At 40.9% G+C, this 24,345-nt stretch overlaps 1 protein-coding gene across 2 annotated transcripts in view; it reads left to right on the top strand.

Annotated features, from left to right (window-relative positions):
- Nucleotides 1–6,951: 6,951 nt before the first annotated feature.
- Nucleotides 6,952–24,345, top strand: part of P2RX1 (purinergic receptor P2X 1) — an 85,652-nt gene continuing 68,258 nt past the window's right edge. For both annotated transcript variants that reach the window (XM_066576931.1, XM_066576921.1), the window contains exon 1: nucleotides 6,952–7,238. In XM_066576931.1, the coding sequence (XP_066433028.1) occupies nucleotides 7,102–7,238 (137 nt within the window). In that variant the 5' untranslated portion in view covers nucleotides 6,952–7,101. The remainder of the gene's footprint in view (nucleotides 7,239–24,345) is intronic.

The raw sequence follows: 24,345 nt of genomic DNA, 5'->3' as shown, positions 1-24,345 counted from the left end.
GTGCACAGCTCTTAGGTTACGACAGCTTACATTGACTTTGAGGGCGGCACTGTTTATGGCAGACTTTATTTTATAAGTGAATCTATTACAGTATCATAATGCCTCAGTACATTACAACATTCTCAGAGTATAGTTTAACCCCTTCCATATATTAGTATGCAAACAAGCAGCCCTTGTGGCTGTTGCCTGTTAATTTATGTGATTAATTTGATGGATTCTTTGTGCAGATGGGCTTAGAGGTGCAGCGTCCGAGGAGCAGGCCCTCAGCCGAGGGGTAGAGTTGTTAACCTTGTCACTGGAGCTCTACCATCTCCTCCCTATGGGTAGCTCGGGACCTGACCTCATTACTGCTAGGAAAGATCACAGGGACATTAACCATTATTACCTATAGTCCAATTTGTCACTCATTGTCACCCCAACGTTCCGTCCTCTGCAGTGTATCCTTGGAGACATGAATCCCAAGAAATAAAGTAGTCAACGCACAAAGAATACTGTTCTGAACAGGAACAGGGAACGTTCGGTTCTGTTCGTTTACTTACCGGGTATTAACAACAGTCCAACATTTCTTACAGTGGTGATGCAGGGAGGATTCATGGGGTGTTTGTATCTCTACAGTCCCAGTTATCTGTAGGTCTTGACTCTCCCGGCACCTCTCTTTCTCTCTCCTGCCAGTCACTCACACTCCTCAAACACATGCGGATACCTCGCGTTTCTTTCAGTCCAGGGCACATTCACTTCCCTGGAGATGGCGGCTAAGGTTAGGCCCAGGCGGAAACAACGGACCACCTCTCAGACTCTTCTATGCTCCTGTTTCTCTTTACTCCGTAGATTCTATCACTCACTAGTCATCAGACTCACTTGACTTGTCTGACTCACAAACTCACAGACTGACAGACTGAACCTACTTTGCTTTCATGCAAACACATATATCAAGCATCATCACGTCACCACAAACGATAAATTTTCAAAACAGGACAGAACATACCAGACATTAACCCATTGATGCCTGCAAACAGTAATAAACATAAATTTAATGCACTCTACAAACAAGACAGTGACATGAGACAGACATTGAACATTCTGGGGGGGACCCCATAAACTCTGGGCCACTACAGAGGCATGGAGAGAAGGCATGATGTGTGTCCTTTCTGCATGTATGTGCATACAGATCACAGGTAACAGTGATCAAATGGTCTTACCATTAGATCACTGTTATCAATGATCTCTATGTGAGGACAGCAGGGAGAACATAGATAATTTTACACGGGCCGACGGTCTTTCAAACGACCTGGCAGCATAAACAGGTGCAGATAACGTAGATACGTTTATTCTCCCATAACGCACAGAAATAGCTATGTTTTGACCTCCACAGTCTTTTTCAAGTTGGATCGCGGGCTTCTTGTCTGTTTCTCAGTCACCTCCTATCTGAAGAGCTAAGCAGGGAGCATTTACACAGGACGAGAAGCCAGTGAGCCAACGAGATTTTTAAAGCTGACTGAAAAGTCAGCTTAACATACTGCGACCGAATAGTGAGCAAATTTTTTGCATTCACACTGAAAAATTATCACTTAAATTATCTAAATGAATTTTGAGCAATAATCGTTATGTGTAAACGAGCCTTTACTCCTACTGTGAAATAAAATATTATAAATAAATACCATAACATATACAATAAATACAAATAAATGGGAAAAAATAAAGAAAAAAATATAATAATAAAAATCCTCACTCCACCCCCTAAAAAATGATCATCTCTCCAAACCCATATATACAAATTTCAGAGATCCTGCATGACACATTAGTGTCTTGTGTGAGGGTCAGGTGCTCAAATGTTACACAAAACATGCAAAAATTACCGCCAGGGACTAATTTTATTTCTACCACAATCCTATATGCTTTTGCACCTTTGTGTAAAAAACTATTTTACTTGGATGATTAACATCCATGAATAGACGGGAGGGAGATACATTAAAAGTTAAAATGCGGCTTATGTTTTTGGCGCTGTAGTGACATCATACATTAAACAGCGTGCAAAGAATTGATTTTTCTGTGCAAGGAGAATTAGAGGATTCATTTTTGGTATCACTATTAATTGAACTGATTACCTTAAAGCATACTATGGGAAAATGAGAAAAAATGTATTTTTTCCTATTTCTGACCATTCTCCATAAAAAGACCTACAAAATTAATCCATATTCTGTCTAATTTTAAATAATAAGAAAGGTCCATGTGTCTCAAAATAAAGCCAAAATAGTTTGAGGTAGGGCTTATTCAGACGCCTGTATAACGGCTGGGTTTTCACGCCCGACTGATATACGCTGTCTCTCTCTGGAGGGGGAGGAGGCAGGACGTGAGCAGTGCAATGAGCTCCCGCCCCCTGTCTGCCCCCTTCTCCGGCCCTCGTCACTGTTTGCAACGGGAGGGTGGGGTGGGGCGGAGCTAAGTTCCACCCCGCCCCTTCCCATTGCAAATAGTAGTGAGGGGCGGAGAGAGGGCAGAGAGGGGGCAGGAGCTCGTTGCACTGCGCCCCGTCTCCTTCCCTGTAGAGACGGACAGCGTATATCGGCCGGGCGCGACATAACGGGATATAACAAAACTTTTAATGTTAATGGTTTCATTTCCACTATTAGGATTTTCGTGTGTTAATTGTATGTGCGAGAAAAGATAGTACTTGCCCCATCTTTCTCGCACGTAGTTAATACTGTGTCTGATAAACATAGGGCAGGATCGATCTTCCCGCTTTTCTTTTTTCAAACTCGTATGCAATAGTTTGAATCGTCCAGAAAATAAAAACACGATCCATGCGCTAATACGCTGCATGCGCCCATGTGCTTTTGCCCTAAAGGTACATCTTTTTTTCTCTATGCTCACTGTGCGGCTCTTCCTGGTGTGATTTCAGAGCTGTGCTGTGTGTGTCGATCTAATTATGAGATGTGATAGATGTAAGTTACAATATGTCGTAGTTGTCACCTCCCTGCTTCTCTCCCTCCTATTTCACAGCATGAGTATCAAACACAAATGTTCTGCACTAGATGGATTTTATTGGTGACAAAGAAGATTTGTGAACCTTTGTAGAGAGAGCAGGCTGTTAGAAGGTGAAGAAAACTACACTTTCCCCAAAAGTTCATATATTCACATGTACTACAAATTCATGTAAAAATACATCTATTAGTACTCTCTGTAGCTATTTGAGTTAGCACCATTCTTGCAATTTGTAAAATTGTAGACAACCATTTAGGAATACAAAAGAGTTTGGGTCTTTATCTCAAAATTAACTTCAATGTATAGTAGCATCCCCCGTGATAACGTGATCACCAGGAGCTGCAATGACATTTTAACTAGTGCTTAAAGGTACTTATATTAAATATTAAATGAAGGCACATGAAGTCCAGTTACTGACCAATCTGTCCTTCTCAAGGAATATATTTTAGTGTGAACTAAGCCTTGATGCAAACCACTTAAAGGCTGGGGTCATACGGGACAGAATTTCTGCAGAATCCTCGCGGAACAGCAGCGCCGAAAAAACGCAAGATTTCCGCCGGATAAGCGCACTGAAAAACCTGCGGCATTTGGCCGCAGGTTTTGGAGCGGTTTGGCCGCCAGCATTCCACTGCGGCTTTCTCTCCCTCAAAAGATGTGTTGTAGAGAAGCTGGTATATATTGCTATGTTTGGAGGAAAAAATACTACACACCAACACCAAAACCTCATCCCAACTGTGAATCATGGTGGAAAGAGTATCATGGTTTGGGCCTACATTACTGCCCCAGGACCTGGAAGTCTTGTGATCATTGAGGGAACATCTAAGATGTATCAAAACATTTTACAGGAGAATGTAAAAGCAGAAGTTGATGACCTTCAGCTAAATTGATGTTGGGTGATGAAAACAGGAAGGTTGTAAAGGATGATTTGTGCTTTGCATGGCCAAGTCAGATTCTTGAACTTAACCACATGAAGATGCTGTGCTGTGGTCTGAAAAGGGCTGTGAGCGCAAACTGAAATGCATTTCCAGGAAGGAAAGGTTCAAAATTCTTCCTCAACATTGTACAAATCTACATTACAGCTACAGGAAATGTTTGGTGGAACCGATTGCTGCTAAAGGGGGAACTACAGAGTATTCAATTCAAGGGTTCACATTCTTTCTCCTTGCACTGTAGATGTTTACTCAATGTGCGCACTAAAATACATTAATATTACTTCTGTATATTATTAGTTTAGTTTGTGTTTGTCTATAACTGTAGCATAGATAAAAATCTGACATTTTATTAGTAATCAATGCAGATATTAAGGAAGTTCGCAAGAGTTCACTTACTTTTACTTGCAACTGTACTTACCTTTTAAAACCTGGGTGGGGGGAGGTTCTTTATTTTTGCATTGATTTGATACATGATACTATACTTCTTCTGAAGCGTTCCGTAGGGAGACCCCGGACACCTGACATATGTGGGGAGCTGGGAGGGTAGAGTGCTAACTTGCCACGGTGGCACTTACCAAGCTCCATCCTGGAGGGACACACGCAGCCAAGGCCAGAGTAGCACTGCAGCCCATTAAATGGAGAGAACAGGGAAACATTTGTCACGCATGACGCCAACGTTCCTACACACCGATATGTCCCTCGACGGATAAGAAATTCAGCCATATACAGTTCTTAAGTACCATGGGTCTCTAGGAATGGTTAGAGCCCAGCATAAGCTTTACTTGAAATTGGAAGCAGATGCCCGTAGACTCAGAGCAAACCCTCCCATGAGTCCCTGTTATAGACTACGTACCAAAAGTGGCATAATTACAGCAAACCTGCTCACAATAGTCTCAGAATTTTGATGCTTTCTAGTTAAATTATATTCTTAACCTCCCCCTTCAGAATAATTATCTTCAAATTTTCAAGTTATTACGCTTTCCTTGGTTACTAAAACATTTATAGAAATTCTAGCATAAGTAATCACTTCAGACGAGGTAGCAGATGCCATTAAAACACTCAAGGTTAGTAAACGCCCAGGCCCTGATGGCTTTTTAGCTTTATATTATAAAAAGTTTTCCTCGATTTTAAATGTACACCTCGCTAATTATTTTAACACTATGCAAGAAGAACGCCAAGTATGACAATCCACTCTCTTAGCAGCTATCTCAATGATTCCCAAACCAGAAAAAGACCCATTAGATAAGCAAAATTATCGCCCCATTTCTCCTATTAATGTGGATTTAAAACTGCTCACCAAAATCTTAGCCTCACGTCTAACAGTCAGCCAAGGCCAGACTAGCACTGCAGCCCAATAAATGGAGAGAACGGGGAAACATTTGTCACACGTGACGCCACCATTCCTACACACACTGATGTGACCCTTGGCGGATAAGAAATTCAGCCACAGCCAGTTCTTAAGCACCAAGGGTCTCTAGGAACGGTTAGAGCCCAGCATAAGCTTTACTTGAAATTGGAAACAGATAACACAAGGCAGTTCAATTGTAGACTTCACAGTGCAGGCAAATGAATAGACTTCAGAACTTAGTACCTCCACACGGCTCTTACAGGCTCAAAGGCGCACATGTGAACAGAGATTATTATCTTGTAGTACCTCCACCCAACTTTTGGAGACGCGTGGCTGTTACAAATAATGGGTGTGTTTCTACGCGGTGATCCAGACTTCAGATGGCCCCATAGGAAAATTAACACTACAGATAGTACCTCTGCAATGGCCTTGATGAAACCCAGATTAGAACTTACAGATGCTCTCTCTCTCCTGGGGCTCACACTCCTTACATCCAGCTCACAAGCAGTATGGGAAATCTCTCCTCCTCTTCTATCTTCACCACATGAAGGCTGAAGGTGCCCCCATGTGACTTTGTACTTTAGCAGCCTTAGAAGATGGACGCTTGAAATTCTAGAAGATGGAACTCTCTCCCGTTCTCAAGCACTCACTTTTATAAACTCTCTCACACCACATGACAGGACATAACTGATACATTTACATGCAGTCTCCAAACTCTGCAAACACTTAACCCCTCACTTACTGCAGCTGTGCAATACACATAACACTATGACAGGACATTTTGCACAGCGCATCTACACAGGACATACATGTATGACATTTATGCAGGGGACCAGGATAATGTACTGGGTTACTACACTTCTCTTTCATATTACTGATATCCTGCTACAGTATATTCCAGGAAATAGCATAGTACATTGTATAATAATATTATCAGCACTATGTTACTGTGTTATGATTCTATGCTACTACATCTCTTCACTATCTGGAGAAAACAATAGGAGTGGACAGATGAAAATCCAATTGATCAGATTTCCCTAAGTGGGGAGATCAATGGATCCCAATAAATGACAGATTTTTCCATCAAAACCATCAGGATCTGCAAACTAATTTCAACTGACCGTAATCAGTTTCCAGAAGAAAGATAGCATCCCTGACAGCTCTTTATACGGTCTTCAGCAGTTCTCAACCTCATGTGTTTTCCAATGCATCCAGAACTTGTTAATGATAAAGAAGCTAATCATCTTTCCTTTAAATTCACATCTGCGCTAGGGATTCCGTTTTTCTGTTCTGATATGAGAACAGGAGACCAGAATCCCCTGAATAAACGGATCCTACTTCTAATGTGCCGAACATACCCCATTGACTATAATGGGGTCCGTTCAGTTCCTCCACCTGTCCAGCATGTTTGCCCTGCATGCATTACATAGCTATGAACAGAGCCTCTTACGCAGATGTGAATAGAGTCTAACAAGTCAGTAGCTGGAACCTCATCATATTGTCTTGATTTGGATGCTTTCAGCACTGCAGTTCCACTTTACCATATATCACATGTGCTTGTGGTGTTAGTAAATTCTCATGCACAGCCAACTACAGTGAAGTTTAGCAATGATCACACCCCTCCTACTTCCACCCTCAGTCCAGAATCGACAGCATGTACTCATATAGGTCTTCTCTGCTGTCCAGGAATCCTACTACATCCTGCCCTCTGTCAGAAGCTCACTGGAATACTACTGTGCCTCTTGAGCAAACAAGAATTCAGTAAGATACCAAGGAACTCCACCCTGCCACTCCAAGGAGCTGCTCCAAGCTGTCTGTTCTCAGAAGACAGAGCTCAGAATGGGGCACAAGTTTAAGAAAGAGATATCCGACTTCTTTTTTGAATATGATACCCCAAGGATGGTCCTGGTCCGGGACAAGAAAGTTGGGCTGACTTTTAGACTCATCCAGTTTGGGGTCCTGTGCTACATCGTGGGGTAAGCAATTGCATTGAGATGACAAGTACAGAAATGATAAGAACATGCTTATTTATATGACTCTACAACTGCAATACTTATATGCTGTCTGTGTTATATAAAATACCAAAAGAACTTTGAATGTTATCAATCAAATAGTCTGCAGCTCACATCATTAATATTTGATATTTGTGAATGCTATACTATTATAGACAAATACATTATATAATACTATAGTCCAATATACTACCACTGTCTACATTTTCACTGTTTCTTATTACGTTTATTTATACTATTGCATTGGAATTTTTTTTCCAGTGCCCTATGGCTATATGTGGCTTTCACAACCTCCTGTACATACCACTTGCATGTGCATGCAAGCATTAAAATAGTGGACTGTAACTTAATTGTCTATAGGGCATGTATTCTATGCATATTCTTCTTTATGTACTTACATGTGCCACATATTAGTATGTCTATAACTCTAAAACAAACTGAATTGTTATTCTATGGAATATAACTTTATACTACTGATGATTACATACTTCCTTGTTCTGCGACTGCTTTTACTTTTTGATGTCAGACGTAGTGACGCGTCTGTTTATCCTCACGCTGCCCTACCAATCCATTATTATTTGCAAAAGATGTTGAAAACACAGGTGCTTCCCATCTACATCAGTAACATTAACCTCATGAAGGTGTCATTTGAATGCGTTCTAGCATTACCGTATCTTATTTTACAGGTACATTACACCGTAGGAGTAATGCATAGTAATCACTAACTATGGTACATTCTAGTATTGATGTGATCAACATATTATTATACGTTTTATATATATATATATATATATATATATATATATATATATATATACACACACACACACAGAAATATATCTATAAACACCATTAGCACATTACAAGAATTGAGAGACCGTCTCTGTAATGTTAAAGAAATTACTTTCCAGTAAAGTGAGGAAGACTGCCTATTATCAGACAGAAACGAGTGCAGGAAGCTGTCTGCTATCTGCTTTCCTTTTAGAAATGTATCTGTTGAACCCTTGTGACTCAGCTTGATCAAAGACAGTTAGAAGATCTAGTATATATTACTCAGAAAGTAACATTTCCCGATCATTTTCAGTTAGCTTGTAAAAAGTGTATATATTTGGTGTGTTGGTGGAAATAGGGACCTGCAGCTTGCAGACAATATACTTCCTGTAAGTAACTTTAATTAAGATAACGGATAACAGCGATAACAACAGGCTTCTACGCACTGGTATAAACATACTGCAAAGTGACAAAAGTCTTTAATTCCTTCAAGTTATGGAATACTCTAGATGTATGTAAGTAAATGCTATTCAGGGTCAGTTTCAGACAAAGTGTGGTCCTGTGCAAAATTAAAAAATTGGGCCCCAAATGCTGAAATACTGTACTAACAGGTAGAGAGGTATTTAGAGTTCATGTGGCCCTAGGCATTTTTAGCTTTCACACCTCGTATTTAGTCAGGTTAAAGCTGCTAACATAACATTTTTGGTAGTTGTCAACAAACGCTTCTCAGGCGGGATCCATATGGGGCTGATTTCCAGCGGAATGTCCGCAGCAGCCACGGAAAGCCTAGCCTGGTGCGGGTTTCATTACGAATTCCTGTGTGGAATATACCCTGTTGTTCAGAGGGGGAAAATTCCACAGCGGAGATGGCGATAAAATTGCCATGTCGCGGATTTGAATGCCACACGGGTTTTGTGCGGGTTATTTCCGCAGCTTGTGGACGAGATTTTCAAAATCTCATCCATTTTGCTGCTACTGTAAATGTTGCTGAATTTCTGTGTGGAGGGTTCATACAGAAGTTCTGTGGCAATTCCGCTCCGTATGAACCCCACTTTAGGGCCAACAGCTGTCCCTCCCAATTCCTACATGCACATAAACGCTTGCACAAGATATGATACCAAAACGAAGTTTACTAACTACAGTTGCAATCCAAATGATTCACTCCCTCTTCTAAATTAGGTTTATTTGCCAGATTTATAAACTTTCAGCTGTTTGCAAAACAACAGTCAAGTAAGAATAATAATGACGACTGCATTTTCAGAATTATTCAACTCCTTCATGACAAGCTTCTTTAGTACTTGGTAGAGCAAATAAGCCTATTTTGCAATGAGAGTTGAATACTTTTGATTGCAACTGTAGATACGGTAACAGGACCAAGCTTAATGTATAGGCACGGTAACAGAACTGAGCTTATTACATAGATACAATAACAGAACCATGCTTGCTATGTAGCTACTGTAACAGAACCAAGCTTAATACAAAGATGCAATAGCAAAAACAAGTTACTGCATAGTTATGGTAACAGAACTGAGCTTACTGTATAGATATAGTAATAGAACGAAGCTTATTACATAGTTATGGGACCAAAACAGAGCTTACTACATAGATAAGGTAACAAAACTAAGCTTACTTTATGAATGTAATAACTAAATAAAGCTAACTGCATATATACAGTACCAGAACCAAACTTATCACAGACTCCTGAAAACAATAGCGCCAGAGAGATAGTGCTTCTAAAAAGAATACTGTCAAATAATGCCCCATGTTGTTCCCCATAAAGTAGCAGTACCCTTAATGGTAATAGTGCACAATATAGTAAAAGTGTTATTTTGTACCCCACATAGTAGAAGGGCCACACAAAGTAATAGGACTCTTCTGAGTGCCAACTAACAAAAACTATTCCCCCTTTAGACCTCACACAGAAATAGAAATATAAGAAATTAAAGCTGTGCAGTAATTGGTTGCCATAGGTCTTCCGTTTTGACAGTTTTCATGATTCTTCCCTGCTTTTTCTTAGTCACTATTGCTTAGTACCAGTTCTCATGCAATTTCTTAGTAAGTAAATATTGTAAGTGCACTTGTCACTATGAGGGGGATTTACATTCACGGATTGGGCTACCCCTGCAAATCATTGAGAGCATGGACGATCAAGTTTAACTAAAAACAATAGTTTTAGAACTTATTGCTGATCTTATTCTTCAGTCACACCAGACTATTATAATGACAGAAATGAGTGAATCGTAACAATAAATGATCATTGTAAAGTGGAGACTTTCAGAAGACCAGAAGTCTCAACAGATGCATTTGACTGCACAATGTGTAGAAAACATACGGGCTGTGTATCGATGATACAACTAGGATGAATATCTAATATTGTCACTAACCATATTGGGGGAAACATATTACTACCTTAAATTTAGACAGCATATAACTAGATAAAGCTGGCAGAAGATTCTCCAAAGTTATTATAGTCAAGGAAAAAGCAGAAGGGCATCAGCTCACCTGCATGGACACTGCAATGTGATCCCAGCTTGATGGAACAGGTTGGCTCTGTGGATGCGTATACCATACTGGGAGGAAGGTCAGCTTGTCCAGAATCACAAGAAAAAGCTTTATTATTATGCAAACAACAGAAGTAAAAACCATAACTAGGTCTAAAAACATTCTACGCATTTGGAGCTTATTCATAGCATGTTGCATAAGGCCATGAATAAGAGCTATTGCTCAAAACACAGAGGATATTTTAAAACCTATGTATCTTTTTTTACGCCTGTTGTTTTGCATAATTAAGCTTTTTCCTGCAAGTCTTGATGGACTTTCTCAAAGCATATAAATTTATCATAGTGGTTTACGTTGTATGATAGATTTGGTGCACCTTGCTAGACATAATAAAGACTATTGTGTTCCTTATGCCACCTCCTGATTGCTTTATTATAGAACATTTTGTGACAAACGTTGGCACACTTTGGGTGCGATTTTATGCCTTTTAAGATTCCTATAAGCCATGCCTCCTTTTCCAGACAATTTTTCAAAAGTGTTTAGTGAGGCACAAAAAGTACATACTAAATCTGGTGTAAGGTAGGTTTGCCAGTTGTTTGGCATAAAATGAGCCATCTTAGTAAATCTCCCATTCTTTAAAATGGTACGTATCACTGATAATGTAGACCTTTCTAAAACAGACACTAACTGCACACTAGATATAGCCTGCCGCATACTTATTCTCCATTTTTATAAATCCCAGCCGTGGTGCTTTCATAGAGTCTTAAAACATCAGGGGCACATCATTCAAGTCTCCCTCCCTCAAAAACATAATCGGAGACAACATAGTAGTGTTACAGTGTGTGTCCATGGCTGTTGACTTATCCCTCTTGGCGACGGCTACAGTGTACACTCAGCTCCTCTTTCTGGCAGATGCCCATCACTGGCATCTTCACTGACTGTGACAGAGGCCCAGGAGACACCTGCATCTGGGTGTGCTCTTATAGGGCCGGTGTACTCAAGCTAAATGCCCCCTTTCCAATCATATTTGACACCTGCCTATATCAGGCACTCTCCCTATTTGGAGGCTGTCTGAGCATTGTGATCATTTTGGTCCTGCTCAAATTAATATCAAATTGTTCATACTCTCTGATTTTCTGACATTGGCTATCTCTGACTATGACCCCGGATTGTTGTACTGACTACGCTACTGTCTGCCCTGGCCTGTGGTCTGATTTACCATGCTGAATCTGTTATATGTGATTTGATCTTTGGTTTGTTCCTCATGCTCATTGTGCCGCCTGCCCTAAACCGGAATGTCTGACTACATTCCCATTTCACACCCTCAGGCAACGCACGTAGGCCTATAGTAGAGTCAGCTGCACCAGAACTGGGACCCCTTCCTGACTAATGGCCTGGGGACCCTGTAGTAAAGTCCACATCCTGAGTGGTGGGGTAAAGGGTGAAGACCGGGTTACCTTAGATGGCGCCTCCTGATTTGAATCAAAGCAGTCTGTGGGTTGGTGCATCTACTTCTGTGTTGCTGACAAATACAACTTTTATAACACTACTGGTTTAGAAACAAAAGCTCAGCTCTAGTATACCTGTAAATAATGCAGTCACCATAGAATAGTCAGATACCAACTCTACACTGTAATATTGATTCTAGTGAAGTTACTTCCTGTAATTGCAGGTGATGTCCTCTCTGATTTGGTTTTATTCACTTTCCTTTTTCTTCTCTATCTGGGCCCAGACCACCATGAAGATTTCTTCCAGCCACTCCTTCAACCAGTTTCTGCACGTAAACTCACAATCTTGCTGCTACTTCTGCACCCCTCAGTACCCCCTTTGCTCCCCACACAATATAGTTCCCTTTCACAGAACATTTACTGTGCTCTGTGTGAGGGCACAGTATAATGCCTCCTTTTTGTCCTCACACAGTACAAATTCCCACTTTTTGCCCAAGCAAAATAATATGCACTCTTAGTGGTCGACAGTCATAGTGTCCTTCTTTGTGCCATCCACAAAGTAATAATGCCCATTAGTGTCTCCCACAAACTAATCATGCTCAGCAGAGTTATAGTGCTCTTCACTGTGCTCCTCACAAGTAATAGTGCCAACTTAGTGGCCCCTCACAAAGTAATAATACCCCATTAGTGCCTTAGGCTGCCTGTCCACGGGCGTTGTGGTATCCCACAGCGGATCTCCGCCGCGAGAGCTGCCGCCCGGGAGCAGGAGCCGGCAGACGGATCTCCGCTGTCAGCCTGATAGATAGGCTGACCGCAGAGAATCGCGGCAATTCACAGCACGCTGCGAATGTCCGGCTGCGAGCGGAGAATTCACAGCATGCTGCGAATTTCCGGCTGCGAACGGAGAATCACAATGATTCTCCGCTCGTGGACAGGGGGCCAGCACTTTCCATAGCAACGCTAAGGAAAGCTTCAGATAGCGTGATTCGCCAGCGATTTACCGCCGGCAGAATCACACCCGTGGACAGGGGGCCTTACACAATGCTTCACAAAGTAATAATGCTCCCCTAGTGCTCCTCAGTAATAGTGCTCTTCATTGTGCCCCCACAAATCAACAGTGTCCCACAGCTATAGCACCCTTCTTTGTGCACCTTGCAATGTATATGTCCTTCACAAAGTAAGCTAATGGTGGCATCTTAATACCCTCATAAGCCCATGGCATTTTCTTAGTGTCCTCACAAGCCTATGCTGCTCCATGTGTATCCCAACAAGCCCGCAGTGGCCCCTTGTACACTCACAGGTTGACATGTCAATGTCCACTTTGGGCCTCTCAAACCCATTTTGTCCCCTTTGGGTCTCACAAGTTCATGCTACCCAATTTGTGCCCCCACAAGTGCATGCTGCTCAGTTTGTGCACCCAGAAGACCCTCTTTGCATCTGCCTTATAGCTCTGTTTTACTTTTAATATGTGTCTCACATTCTTCGATCACTTCCCTTTACACTCCCCATGTGGCTTCAACCACTTCCTGATAGAGCATCTGAACATCTCAATGAATCCTCCCTGGCCTTGTCTCTGCTTCTCAGATGTTCTGAGGCACCAGATTGGGTGAGAGTAGGATGAGAGGATTTATTGAGGTGCTAAGAAGTCAAACATTGACTATCATAAAGCTATTGCCACCATACTGTATATAGGAGCAACAGCCTGAGGCATTGCGTCTTATCATCAGGTGCATCTTATTTTTCGCTATGAGATGCACCTGATGATAAGATGCAATGAAGAAAATAGGAAAAAAATATTTTGAACTCCCCCAGACCAGGCAGTGAGAGAGGTATTATGGGAGGAATAAAGAGCAATAGTACCGCCTCGGAATGAAGTACCGTATATACCACTTGTAAACCTGCCATTCAGGATCCAGGAAAGCTGGGTGTAAATGTAATGGTGATCTTATAACTTGTCACCCATCTTTCCAGGAGCGCTGAATGTTGTGTCTCATTATGGTTATGTATGGTATATAGATTTGTGCACAACTAGGCATGTATAGACCATACAGGCAGCTCTTTCTCTTCCTTCCTCTCCTTCTTCCTCTATGTAGCCGGCAGATGTGAGAGCCATCTATACCAAAAGCTGATTGGTGAGAGAGGGGGGTGGTGGCAGCAGTTTCCTCTCACCAGAGGCGTAACTTGAGGCTTCTGGGCCCCAGTGCAAAATGTGTAAGAGGGCCCCCGACTATAATGCTTTATTCATACCACTAGGCTTACTATATGGAGAAGAGAGACCTTATGGGCCCCTTAAGTTTCCTGGGCCCGGGTGAAATCGCATCCCCTGCACCCCCTATAGTTACGCCCCTGCCTCTCACTAATTAGCTGTTTTACGGGTGCTGAGCGCTGCTATGGAATGGACCTGCGTTCTTTATCATACTGTCAGCTACATAGCAGGAGCTGCCCTCCCCTTTTAACAGCTGATTACTGAGCTCCCTGCTGCTGCCCTGCCTCCAGCAATAAGCTATTGTATGGCTGCTCTGGTTTCCTGCTGTGCCCGCTTTATATGTGATCCTTTTGAGCTGCCAGCTGGGTCCAATTTCAGCATGTTCGCTCTACAGGACACACTGACTTTTCCCCCTCACTTTGGAGGGAAAAAAATGTGTCTTAGGGCTCACACCCTCTTGCATTTTTTTAACGTTGCGATATTGCTGCGTTTTTTTCACGAGATTGTCAATTGGAATTTCTAATGTTAAAAATGCACCGTAAGTTTGTGCTTCGCAATTTTTGTGTGATGCGTTTTTAACATTAGAAAGTCCCATTGACAAACGCAGCGATATCCGTGAAAAAAAACACTCAAGAAAAACGCAAGTGTGCAGGAGCCCTTATAGAGCGAAAAATACGGTAGTTATAATGCAAAAGGGTCAGCTATTTCGAATAAAGGAAATACCCTAGGCAAACCAATGTCAAGGCCCCTTCATTGTCTTGCTCTGATTGTGCAGCTCAACTCTTCTCTTTGCTATTATATATATTAGACGATGTGCCATGATTTCACAGGACTTAAGACTGAAATGTGTTAAATCAAGATTTAGCCACTTTGTCAAACCATTGTTATGGATCTTCAGCAGATGACTGATAAAAAGTGTACGTTTTATGATATAGGCTTGTGTGTTTGATTGAGAGAGGTAGTTTCACGCCACTTGTGTAGATGTAAATGATGCGAGGTATGGTACGGTGATGATGAGTGAGTGTGATGCATAGCGTGTAGTGGTACATAATGCATACACACAGGGACAGAGTCATTTTAATAACATCAGGCTAATATATATATATATATATATATATATACACTTAAGATTACAACATTTCTTATCTTCCGTTTTTCTATTAATGTATAGAAAGTCATTTATAATTGGAGGTATGCGTTAAGCAGCATCTGATCTGTCTTACACTATGATAAGCATTTACAAGTTTATTCTTTTGCCTTAGAGATGTTTAGATTAGCTAATCGTTTCCACATTAAATATTTGTAAACATGTACATTGCCAGCTGTGTTTTGTTATTTACAATGAATTTCATTTATTGAAGACGTCAAACAACATTTTTTCAAACACTTATTTAGTTTATTTTCAACAAATAATGATGTTATATTGAAACACATTGTTACCATCTGTGTACTATTAGAAATAATCATGTAATTCTGGTTTCACTTCCTTCATATTGAGGAAACCTGGAAGTTATGTTTCCTGCTACACAATATTTGTTAATGATGGCGACAACTGGTTGGTACTGTAATCTGGGTTTGGTACTTAGCAGAGCAGAACATTTCTCCTGCACATTTGTATTTCACAATATTTATAACATGTATCTTCAAAAGTCAGGAAACACCAAAGTATCAGATGGCTTCTCTTCCTTTGAGATAAAAATAAAAAAATTAAAAAAAATACACTGAGACTCGATGATAGCAGTATGGCAGATAAATGTGCTGTTTATCAGTCTGCAGGACTTTCAACATGTTGCAAAAAAAAGTCTTATAAAAAGAAGATAAGTTTAGAGTACATCAATACAGAGCAGATTTGCTGTGGAAATCCCATCCCTATTTTCTGCAACAAATCCACAGGGAATTCCACAGTGCAAATCTGCACTATTTTGGTACAGATTTGTTTGTGGATTTCTTGTCACTGACAGGTTTTTTAAAAAAAAGTATACTCACCTCCTCCCTGCTCCTGTACAGAGGCTTGACTATTTTCCTGCCAGTATTTCCTGGCCTACAGCAATGACTTTTCGACCTATGACCACTGTAGCCTGTGATTGCCTACAGTCATAACATGTCATTGCCAGAGGTCAAGATGCAGAGACCAGTGCGGGAGCAGGCGAACCTCTGCATGGGATTTTCGAAAAGATGAAAATCTACAGTAGAATGTTTTTTCTTTTATTGTTTCACTGCTTTTTCATATTTTATAAATGTATATACAATATATATATATATGTGTATAAAGCCCCATGCACGTTGTAGAACCGCGGCAGAGTTCATCTCTGCCAGCAGCCGTGCCCATGCATACCTGGTTAGTTTCATTGTTTGCAGTACTGTGGATGGTCGGCGCGGCTCGCCGTCTGACGTGCTCAGTACAGGTTTATCGGTTTAAAACTGCTGCTTTTCCTGCATCATCGCCTAGCGAAGACATGGAATGCGCGAAATAATGCTGCATGCTGTGACTCTTCCTCTGTTTGGGGAAACCGCAATTGCTTTCCGCAAGTGTGCAGGTAGAATGGATTTCCCATAGCATGCTATGGGCGCTATGTGCTGTGGAGCCGTGGTGCGGACACCTGCCTCGGATTCCGCAGCAGATATCTATCTGTGGGCAGGAGCCCTTTGTGTTTATATTTTAAAAACGTTTGCTGAGGACCTGGAGGTAATCTGCAACAAAGTCCACAACAGTTGGGATTTGTTTAACATTTTGACTTCAGTGGTTAAAATCTGCAACAAGCCTGCAGCATAAATTGACATGCTATTAATTTAGAACCTGCACTGCAGGTCAATTTTTTAGAATATTTTTCCATAGTATGTAGATGAGATTCCTTACAACCTCATCCACTATGCTACTACTGCAATACACTTGGCCACTACATTCTCACTGTAGTGGCCAGTCTTCATATTACACCTATTTACTGCAATGGGAACTTTGCATGTAATACCAAGATTGGTCAATGAGAATGGAGCTGTCTGCTTCCTGCTAAAATCAGCTCAGTGGACAAGCACACTTACCTGGTGAATAGCAAAATTGTGCGGGTCCCGACTAGCAGACCCCTGCTGATCTCTTATTGTTGATGAGCTATCCTAGGGATAAGTCATGAATAGTTTAAGACTGGACAATCCCTTTAAAGCGGGTTCCTTATGAAGAAAACCTGTCTCTATATGCCCTATTAGGGCTATTATCTACGCTCAGATCCATTGTTCTCCAGCAGGAAACAATGCTATCAGCACTCCCAGTCGAGAACTGCTGATAAGGCTGAACAACGATTTTTAGGTTGGACTGAATTTAACGATCAGCTAGCAGTGCACGAAACGTGCACAATGGGCGCACATTTTGACGCAACGATTATCGCTAAAATGATCGCCTTTTAGCGATTTTTTTTTAGCTATCATCGCTCTGTGTAAATAGGCCTTTACTCAAGCAAGAATTGTTCAGGGTGACACTCTTTTTAATTTTAAGTCCACTGAGCAATCACATTTACACACAGCAATTTACTTTAGAAGTGGTCTGCAAGTCTTTACACATTGGGAAGATAGTAAGGGATTATCAAAACTAGTCAGAAATTGTCAATTTATATTCATAATCAAAGCATATTCAACCATCCTTAAACCCAATGTTTGCAAACTGAGCAATTAACAAGTGGGACTGCTGCTGTGTGACTCAAAAGATAATGAACACAGCAGCACTCCCAAACAAACACCACTGGTGCGAGGCAAATCGCAGCATGCTCCATTTGTCGGTGGATTCCGCGCAAACGGCTTCACTAAAGTCAATGGAGGCCGTCCGATCCACGGCCCGTCCGCAATGACCATTCGCAGTACAGATGAAAACAAAACAGACAAGGTACGTGTGGACGCTGCTGCTTCCAGGGCTGGATTGCACTGTGGAATTCTGCATGTGGAATCCGGCTCTGCCATGTGCAGAAGCCCTGACACTAGGGATTACTTTTTACAGTTGTGAAGCAGCAGGCATTTAGGAGAACAGTAGGATAAAGTCTCTAGATTTTTTATCTTTATTATTGCTGTCTGTGAAACTTTATTTACTAGAACCTAGACAACTCTACATTCTTTGAGTTTAGTAGCTGTCATAAAACTAGCTTAGATCATGATAACCTTATCTTTTGGCATTTATATAGTCTCCACCTGTTGTGCTTATTTAAATGTTAACAAATAATTAACACAAGGTAAATAAAGGGAGGAGGTTGACGCCAGGTATATTTATATAAAGGCTATTCTGTAGTGATAATAAAAGGTAATAATTGTGTCATGCCATTCTCGTATATCAGCGCATAGTATCTGTCTATCTGCCTATCTACTGTATATTGTAAAACATAATATTATACTGTACATTGATTGTAGTTGATTGCTTGAGGTGGATGGTCGATCTTGGGATTTATTCTGATTTTTACGTTACAGATGGTAAGGAATATTCCCAGTAATGCGGCAAATGTAAAGGTCCATTTACACTGGATGATTATCGCTAAAAATTCGCTAATCGGCGATCGCTTTAGCGATAATCGGTGCGTGTAAATGGGGGCGGGGCACCCGCATTTCGGGCACTTTTTGCTGATCGTTAAAATCAAGCTATCTTGATCTTAATGATCACTTTTATCAGTAGTTCTCCATGGCGGGGTGGGGGGGCCTTAATATGGGCTCTTTTTCTGTCTGCTCAATCAGCACTGTAGGTTGAATTTAATGGACTTAATCTCTCAATTTACCATACTGTATTTATTTACATTACTGTTTACTGTACACTTTGGTGGTATAATTTTCAGTCAGCGGATTTCTAAAGTCTTAAGCCCCATTTACACTGATAGATAATCGCTCAAAAGTCGCTCAAAGGATAGTCTGAGTGTCAGTTTTGAGCGACATCTTTGCATACTTTATAGTAGCTAATTAGCTACCATAGAATATGCAAGCGGAGCGGGACACAGCTGCAGCCACTAATAGAACAATACAGCTGTTTTGCATAAACAAACAGCTGTATTCTTCTCCGCTCTGACTGCCAGTGAATTCACAGCAGGACACAGGCACAGAAAATTTTATCAGCACAGCTGGCTGATAGCTTGCTCCACCGATAAGAGATGATCGCTCAGTTCTAGCACGCTAGAATTCAGCGATCAGCGGCTCGTGCACGAAAACTGCATGATGTCCCTGCATTTAGACAGAACGAGAATCGCTCAAAAGACAGCCTTGGAGCGATTTTTGAGCGATTCTCGTTGTGTCTAAAAGGGCCTCTATAGATTAGTGGCCCAGTCTGTGGTGTTCATTATCAACCATTTTTTCTACTTCCTCCTATGCTCTACCCCAACAAACAGGACAATGAACACATTCAACTGACCTGCTGTTTCTTTCTGGACCAACGTATTTATAATACTATTAGATAAATCATTTGAATATGTTCATTGTTTGGGGCAGAAAAATAGGATAACACTGCAAGCAGAATTTTGCTTACTTTACCAAAAAATCAAACTTTATGAACAGTTCGCAGTTATCTAACCTCAAGGATGACTAAAGGATGTCCCCGAGGTGAGCTACACACAGGGGCTGGATATCATCTACGTAGTGACCAAGAATGAAGCGTTTTTTTACTTGGACTAATACTCTTTTGATTGAACCTTCTGAAAAAAGGACTCTCCTTGAAAGGGACCTCCTGCAAAGAGTAAGTGGTTTTACCTATATACCCCTATTTTTGCACTCGTTCCATGAGCACTGGATCACTTTTTTATATATCAATATTGTTCCAAGGATTAAAAGGCAAGCCTTGAAAGTTTTCACTTGCCTGGCACCTGAGCTACATGGGCACGATGATGCTATAAACAGAGACTTTAATCAGAAGGTTTAACCTCACCAAGTGGTATACCACAAAACGTTCTGGAGTCTGCAACAGAGACCAACTGATAGATATGCAGATATTGTGAGCAGTTTCAGGACCACTTTCTGGCAGGGAGTTGGATTGGCACGGTCAAGGACCAATTTCTCCAATCTGTTCCATGGATGTATGCAACAGGGTTTCTAAAATTGCTGATCAGGCTGCACAGATTGCAGTCTCCTATACCACTAACAGGATGTCTGAGACAAAGAGTGGAACATCACTGCAGAGATCACCAAGCCAGGAAAACACTACACCCTATTGTTTCCAAGTCGGGTGAGAAAATCCCTTTGGAGGAAACCCTACATCAGAGAAATTTGCGTAGATGTGTAATGAGAATAAGCCCAAGAAAACAGTATGACAACAAAGTAGCAGAAACATGGCTGCCTATGACAGAACTAGTAGTGTCCCAGTGTGAGAAAACAAAGGGTGGGAGTTGAGCAATCCCTTGGAAATCTCCTAGTCATTAGCTAATATTGTTGAGAGTACCAATCATTGCTCTACAGACCTGTGTAAAGGGTCAAGCATTGATTTGAAGGAATCCTGCCATCCAATAGGTGGCGCTGCAGAAGTATTGTTCCATCTTTCTTAAGTGCTCATAAACACACTCATGAGCACGTTGGTTGACATCCCATGGTCTAGTAATGTATTGATGTCCAAGACTCAGAAGACTGAGGTATATGATTTACTAATGTGATTCCACCTAGAACTTGTCTCAAAATCATGTCACTTCAAATTGTAAACCTATTTATGAAGCAAATGTGCCAGAAAGTATAATCTAGTATGCCTCACTTGTCAAAGAAGTGTCGCTTTACAGGATAGAGGTGTAGCTTAGTGGGAAACAGTGTAGCTTAAATATAACAACATATATAAAAATTGCATCAAAATTTGGTGCAAACTAAACCAACCAATAGATAAAAGAGTTAAAGTTGCACAAAATTTATCATTAATCAAGTCAATTTGATACAGGTGTTTATATGTTGTTTGCATGTAAAATTTTGTGAAGTCAAGGTTACTTTTGAGTAACTGAGGAGTAAAATATGTATACACATAGAGGAGTGTTAGATTCTCCTCAGGCTGCTTGTACCGATGTCCCTCTGCAGAATGCACCATCCATCACACTCTCCTCATTTAGCACCTAAAAAATACTCGCACCAAATGTCATGCTTGTACAACACCGAGAAGTTACATTACATAGGGGTGCACTTACTTTTCCAATTAGCATTAAATAATCGAATTGTGACCCCTTTACTTTTTCTATTTAGGACGTAAAGAATGCTCCTGACGAATTTCATGTTTGTATGAGACTGGGAAGTTACATTACATAGGGGTGCCAATACTTTTGCACTTAGCATTGAATAATCAAGTTGTGACCTCTTTACTTTTCCTATTTAAGACCTAAAGAATGCTCCTGCCAAATTTCATGTTTGTGCGACACCGTGAAGTTAGAGAATTAGTGGTGAGTCTGTCAGTCAGTGAGGGCTTTCAGCTTTAAATATATAGATGATACTGAATTTTGGATCTGTTATTGGTAACTGTTATTGATTTGTGGGCATTTAGGATGACATGCTGTTTTGAATTCAAATGCTCTAAAAGGGGGAGATGCAATGAAAACAAAGGTAACGTAACTGTGTGTATTGGGCATCCACACAGTTACTTTTATAAAAAGAATGAACTCTTTGAACTGGCCACGCATTTTATTGCAGGTTACACGGATGGGCACATGCTGGACCATGTGGCCAGAGCTTATCAGGCTATCTTTTGAAGCAGAGAAAAAGAGTGACATTTGACACTTAAGGGTACATTCACATGTAGCAGAAATACTGCAGATTTTCTGTAGTGGAAAATTCCACGACAAAATCCACAGCATTTCCGGAAAAAAAAACAAGTCAAAATCTGCAGCTGATTTTGGCAGATGCAGTGCTCCCCTCATCTTCCAATTCTTTTCGCTTATTGATCATTGCTTTTTTCACGGGCCCAATAATCCTACCCATGTACAAGGACCTTAGATACTTTTGTTATTTCTCTAATTTGGAACTGCTTGTATTAGTATGTCACCTTATGTTCTCTTTTTTGGTACTATTTTTACAAGCATTGTACCTTTTCTATTAAAGGGGTTGTCTCGCAAAAGCAAGAGGGGTTATACACTTCTGTATGGCCATATTAATGCACTTTGTAATGTACATCGTGCATTAAATATGAGCCATACAGAAGTTATTCACTTACCTGCTCCGTTGCTAGCGTCCCCGTCTCCATGGCTCCGTCTAATTTCGCTGTCTTCTGGCGTTTTTAGACGCGCTTGCACTGTGCGGTCTTCTGCCTGGTGAATGGGGCTGCTCGTGCCGGAGAGCTGGTCATCGTAGCTCCGCCCCGTCACGTGTGCCAATTCCAGCCAATCAGGAGGCTGGAATCGGCAATGGACCGCACAGAGCCCATGGTGCACCATGGGAGAAGACCCGCGGTGCATCGTGGGTGAAGATCCCGGCAGCCATCTTGGTGAAGGAAGAAGTAGAAAGAAAGAAGAAGTTGCAGAGCGGGGATTCGGGTAAGTAATATATATATATTTTTTTTAACACATCCCTTGGGTTTGTCCTGCGCCGAACGGGGGGGCCTATGGAAAACAAAAAAAACCACGTTTCGGCGCGAGACAACCCCTTTAAAGCTTAAAACTTTAATAAGTTTGTTCTTGGATGTTATTAACAATCCATAGCCTTACACAAAGTATTTATCTCTTTTCTTGCTGGAGAGCAGTATGTATTATTAAGACTTATTGCTCAAATTAATAATAATTGGTGACTGCAGGTTGTGTATCTGGGGTGTGCAGACTGTGTTGGAGTATGATTTATGCTCAGTCTACAACTTGAGTGGAAGTGAGTAGAATATTGACTGAGTGGATATAGTTTAACTGCCTACAGTTGTGTGCAAGTAAAGTTCTGTGACAGTGTGTATGTAACACCCAATATAGTTTTTTTTGTATATTAGAAGCACTAGGCATGTTTCAATGTCACATGTATGTCAGGTTAGACAGGCCTTACCTATAGATCTACAAACATAAATCAACCATGCAGATTCCAGTAGCAGAAATTTCCCAAAAGCCTGAGAAAGAGGTCTTCTCATGAAATGTCACCTGTAAGATTACAAACATCTATGGTAACCAGATCAGTAGAGGAAATAGAGAACATATTTCTTAGATGCTCTGTCTTCTGATTTTTCAAACTCATTACCCTTAGAAAAGTCACTGAGTGAAAAGCAGCATGTTTGGAACAATGAGCCCAAACTTAGAACTTCCTGTATCCAGATCTGCGAACACTTCTGGTATTAGCAGTGTCTATAGATATTGTATCAGGGTAGCTACTAAAGAATGAAATAAGTGTACCTCGCAAATGTATATGAGTATAAAGTAACCAGAACATATGCTTGTCAGGAAAAGGGTTTCTTTCTTGGTGATGGTTTTGGAAGAAAATCTAGAAAACGCCTATTAGATGGAGTGGAGAAAGTTATGGGTCCTTGCCCTCGGCTTTCCCTGCAGTCCCACTGAAAGTGAATGGAGTATCAGAACTCTTATGCAACCAGCACTCTATTCAGTCTTCTCCTCACTGCAGGAGGTGCAGTAAGCCTGAAGTGAGGACACAAGACCCCCTTGAATAGTGCATAACTTGTAATTCCAGTGCATAATTGTAATTTAATCTTTCAATCATAAGAATAACATATTAAAGTTAAACACCAAATTATTGGTTTAACTTTACTTCAATTACAAATAATATTTCACTTAGCATTTTGGAGCTAAACATAACACATTTCAAGTTAACTCTGAACAGGCTATGCATTTTATAGGAGTTGCCCAATGATTAAGTATTAATTTGCTCTCTCAGACTGAACGTAACATAACACGTTTTCAAAGGCTCTATGTAATTATTTACCCATATGATAAAACTCTGTTCTGATTCTGGGAAAGTTCATCATCACTAAGTCTTGTGTAAATGTAACCCATCATTCCTATCAGTGTGCACACACATACAGTACACACAATGGCTACTATTCAAGACAATTCAAATTTGACCATTAAAGGGATTGTAGCAGAATTACAAGTTGTCCATAAAGGATAGGGGATAACTTGCTGAACGGTAGGGGTCTTACCACTGAGACACTAACTGATATTCCAAGTTCAGAGAAACGTTAGAAGGATGGTGAACGGTCTGCAAATCATGTCCTGTAAGGAACTGTTAAAGGATCTGGGAATGTTTAGCT

The sequence above is a fragment of the Eleutherodactylus coqui genome, chromosome 1, assembly GCF_035609145.1.
Source record: "Eleutherodactylus coqui strain aEleCoq1 chromosome 1, aEleCoq1.hap1, whole genome shotgun sequence".
Classification (NCBI taxonomy): domain Eukaryota; kingdom Metazoa; phylum Chordata; class Amphibia; order Anura; family Eleutherodactylidae; genus Eleutherodactylus; species Eleutherodactylus coqui.
The sequence above is the reverse complement of the archived record's forward strand: the minus strand, read 5'-3'. Positions and strand labels throughout refer to the sequence as shown.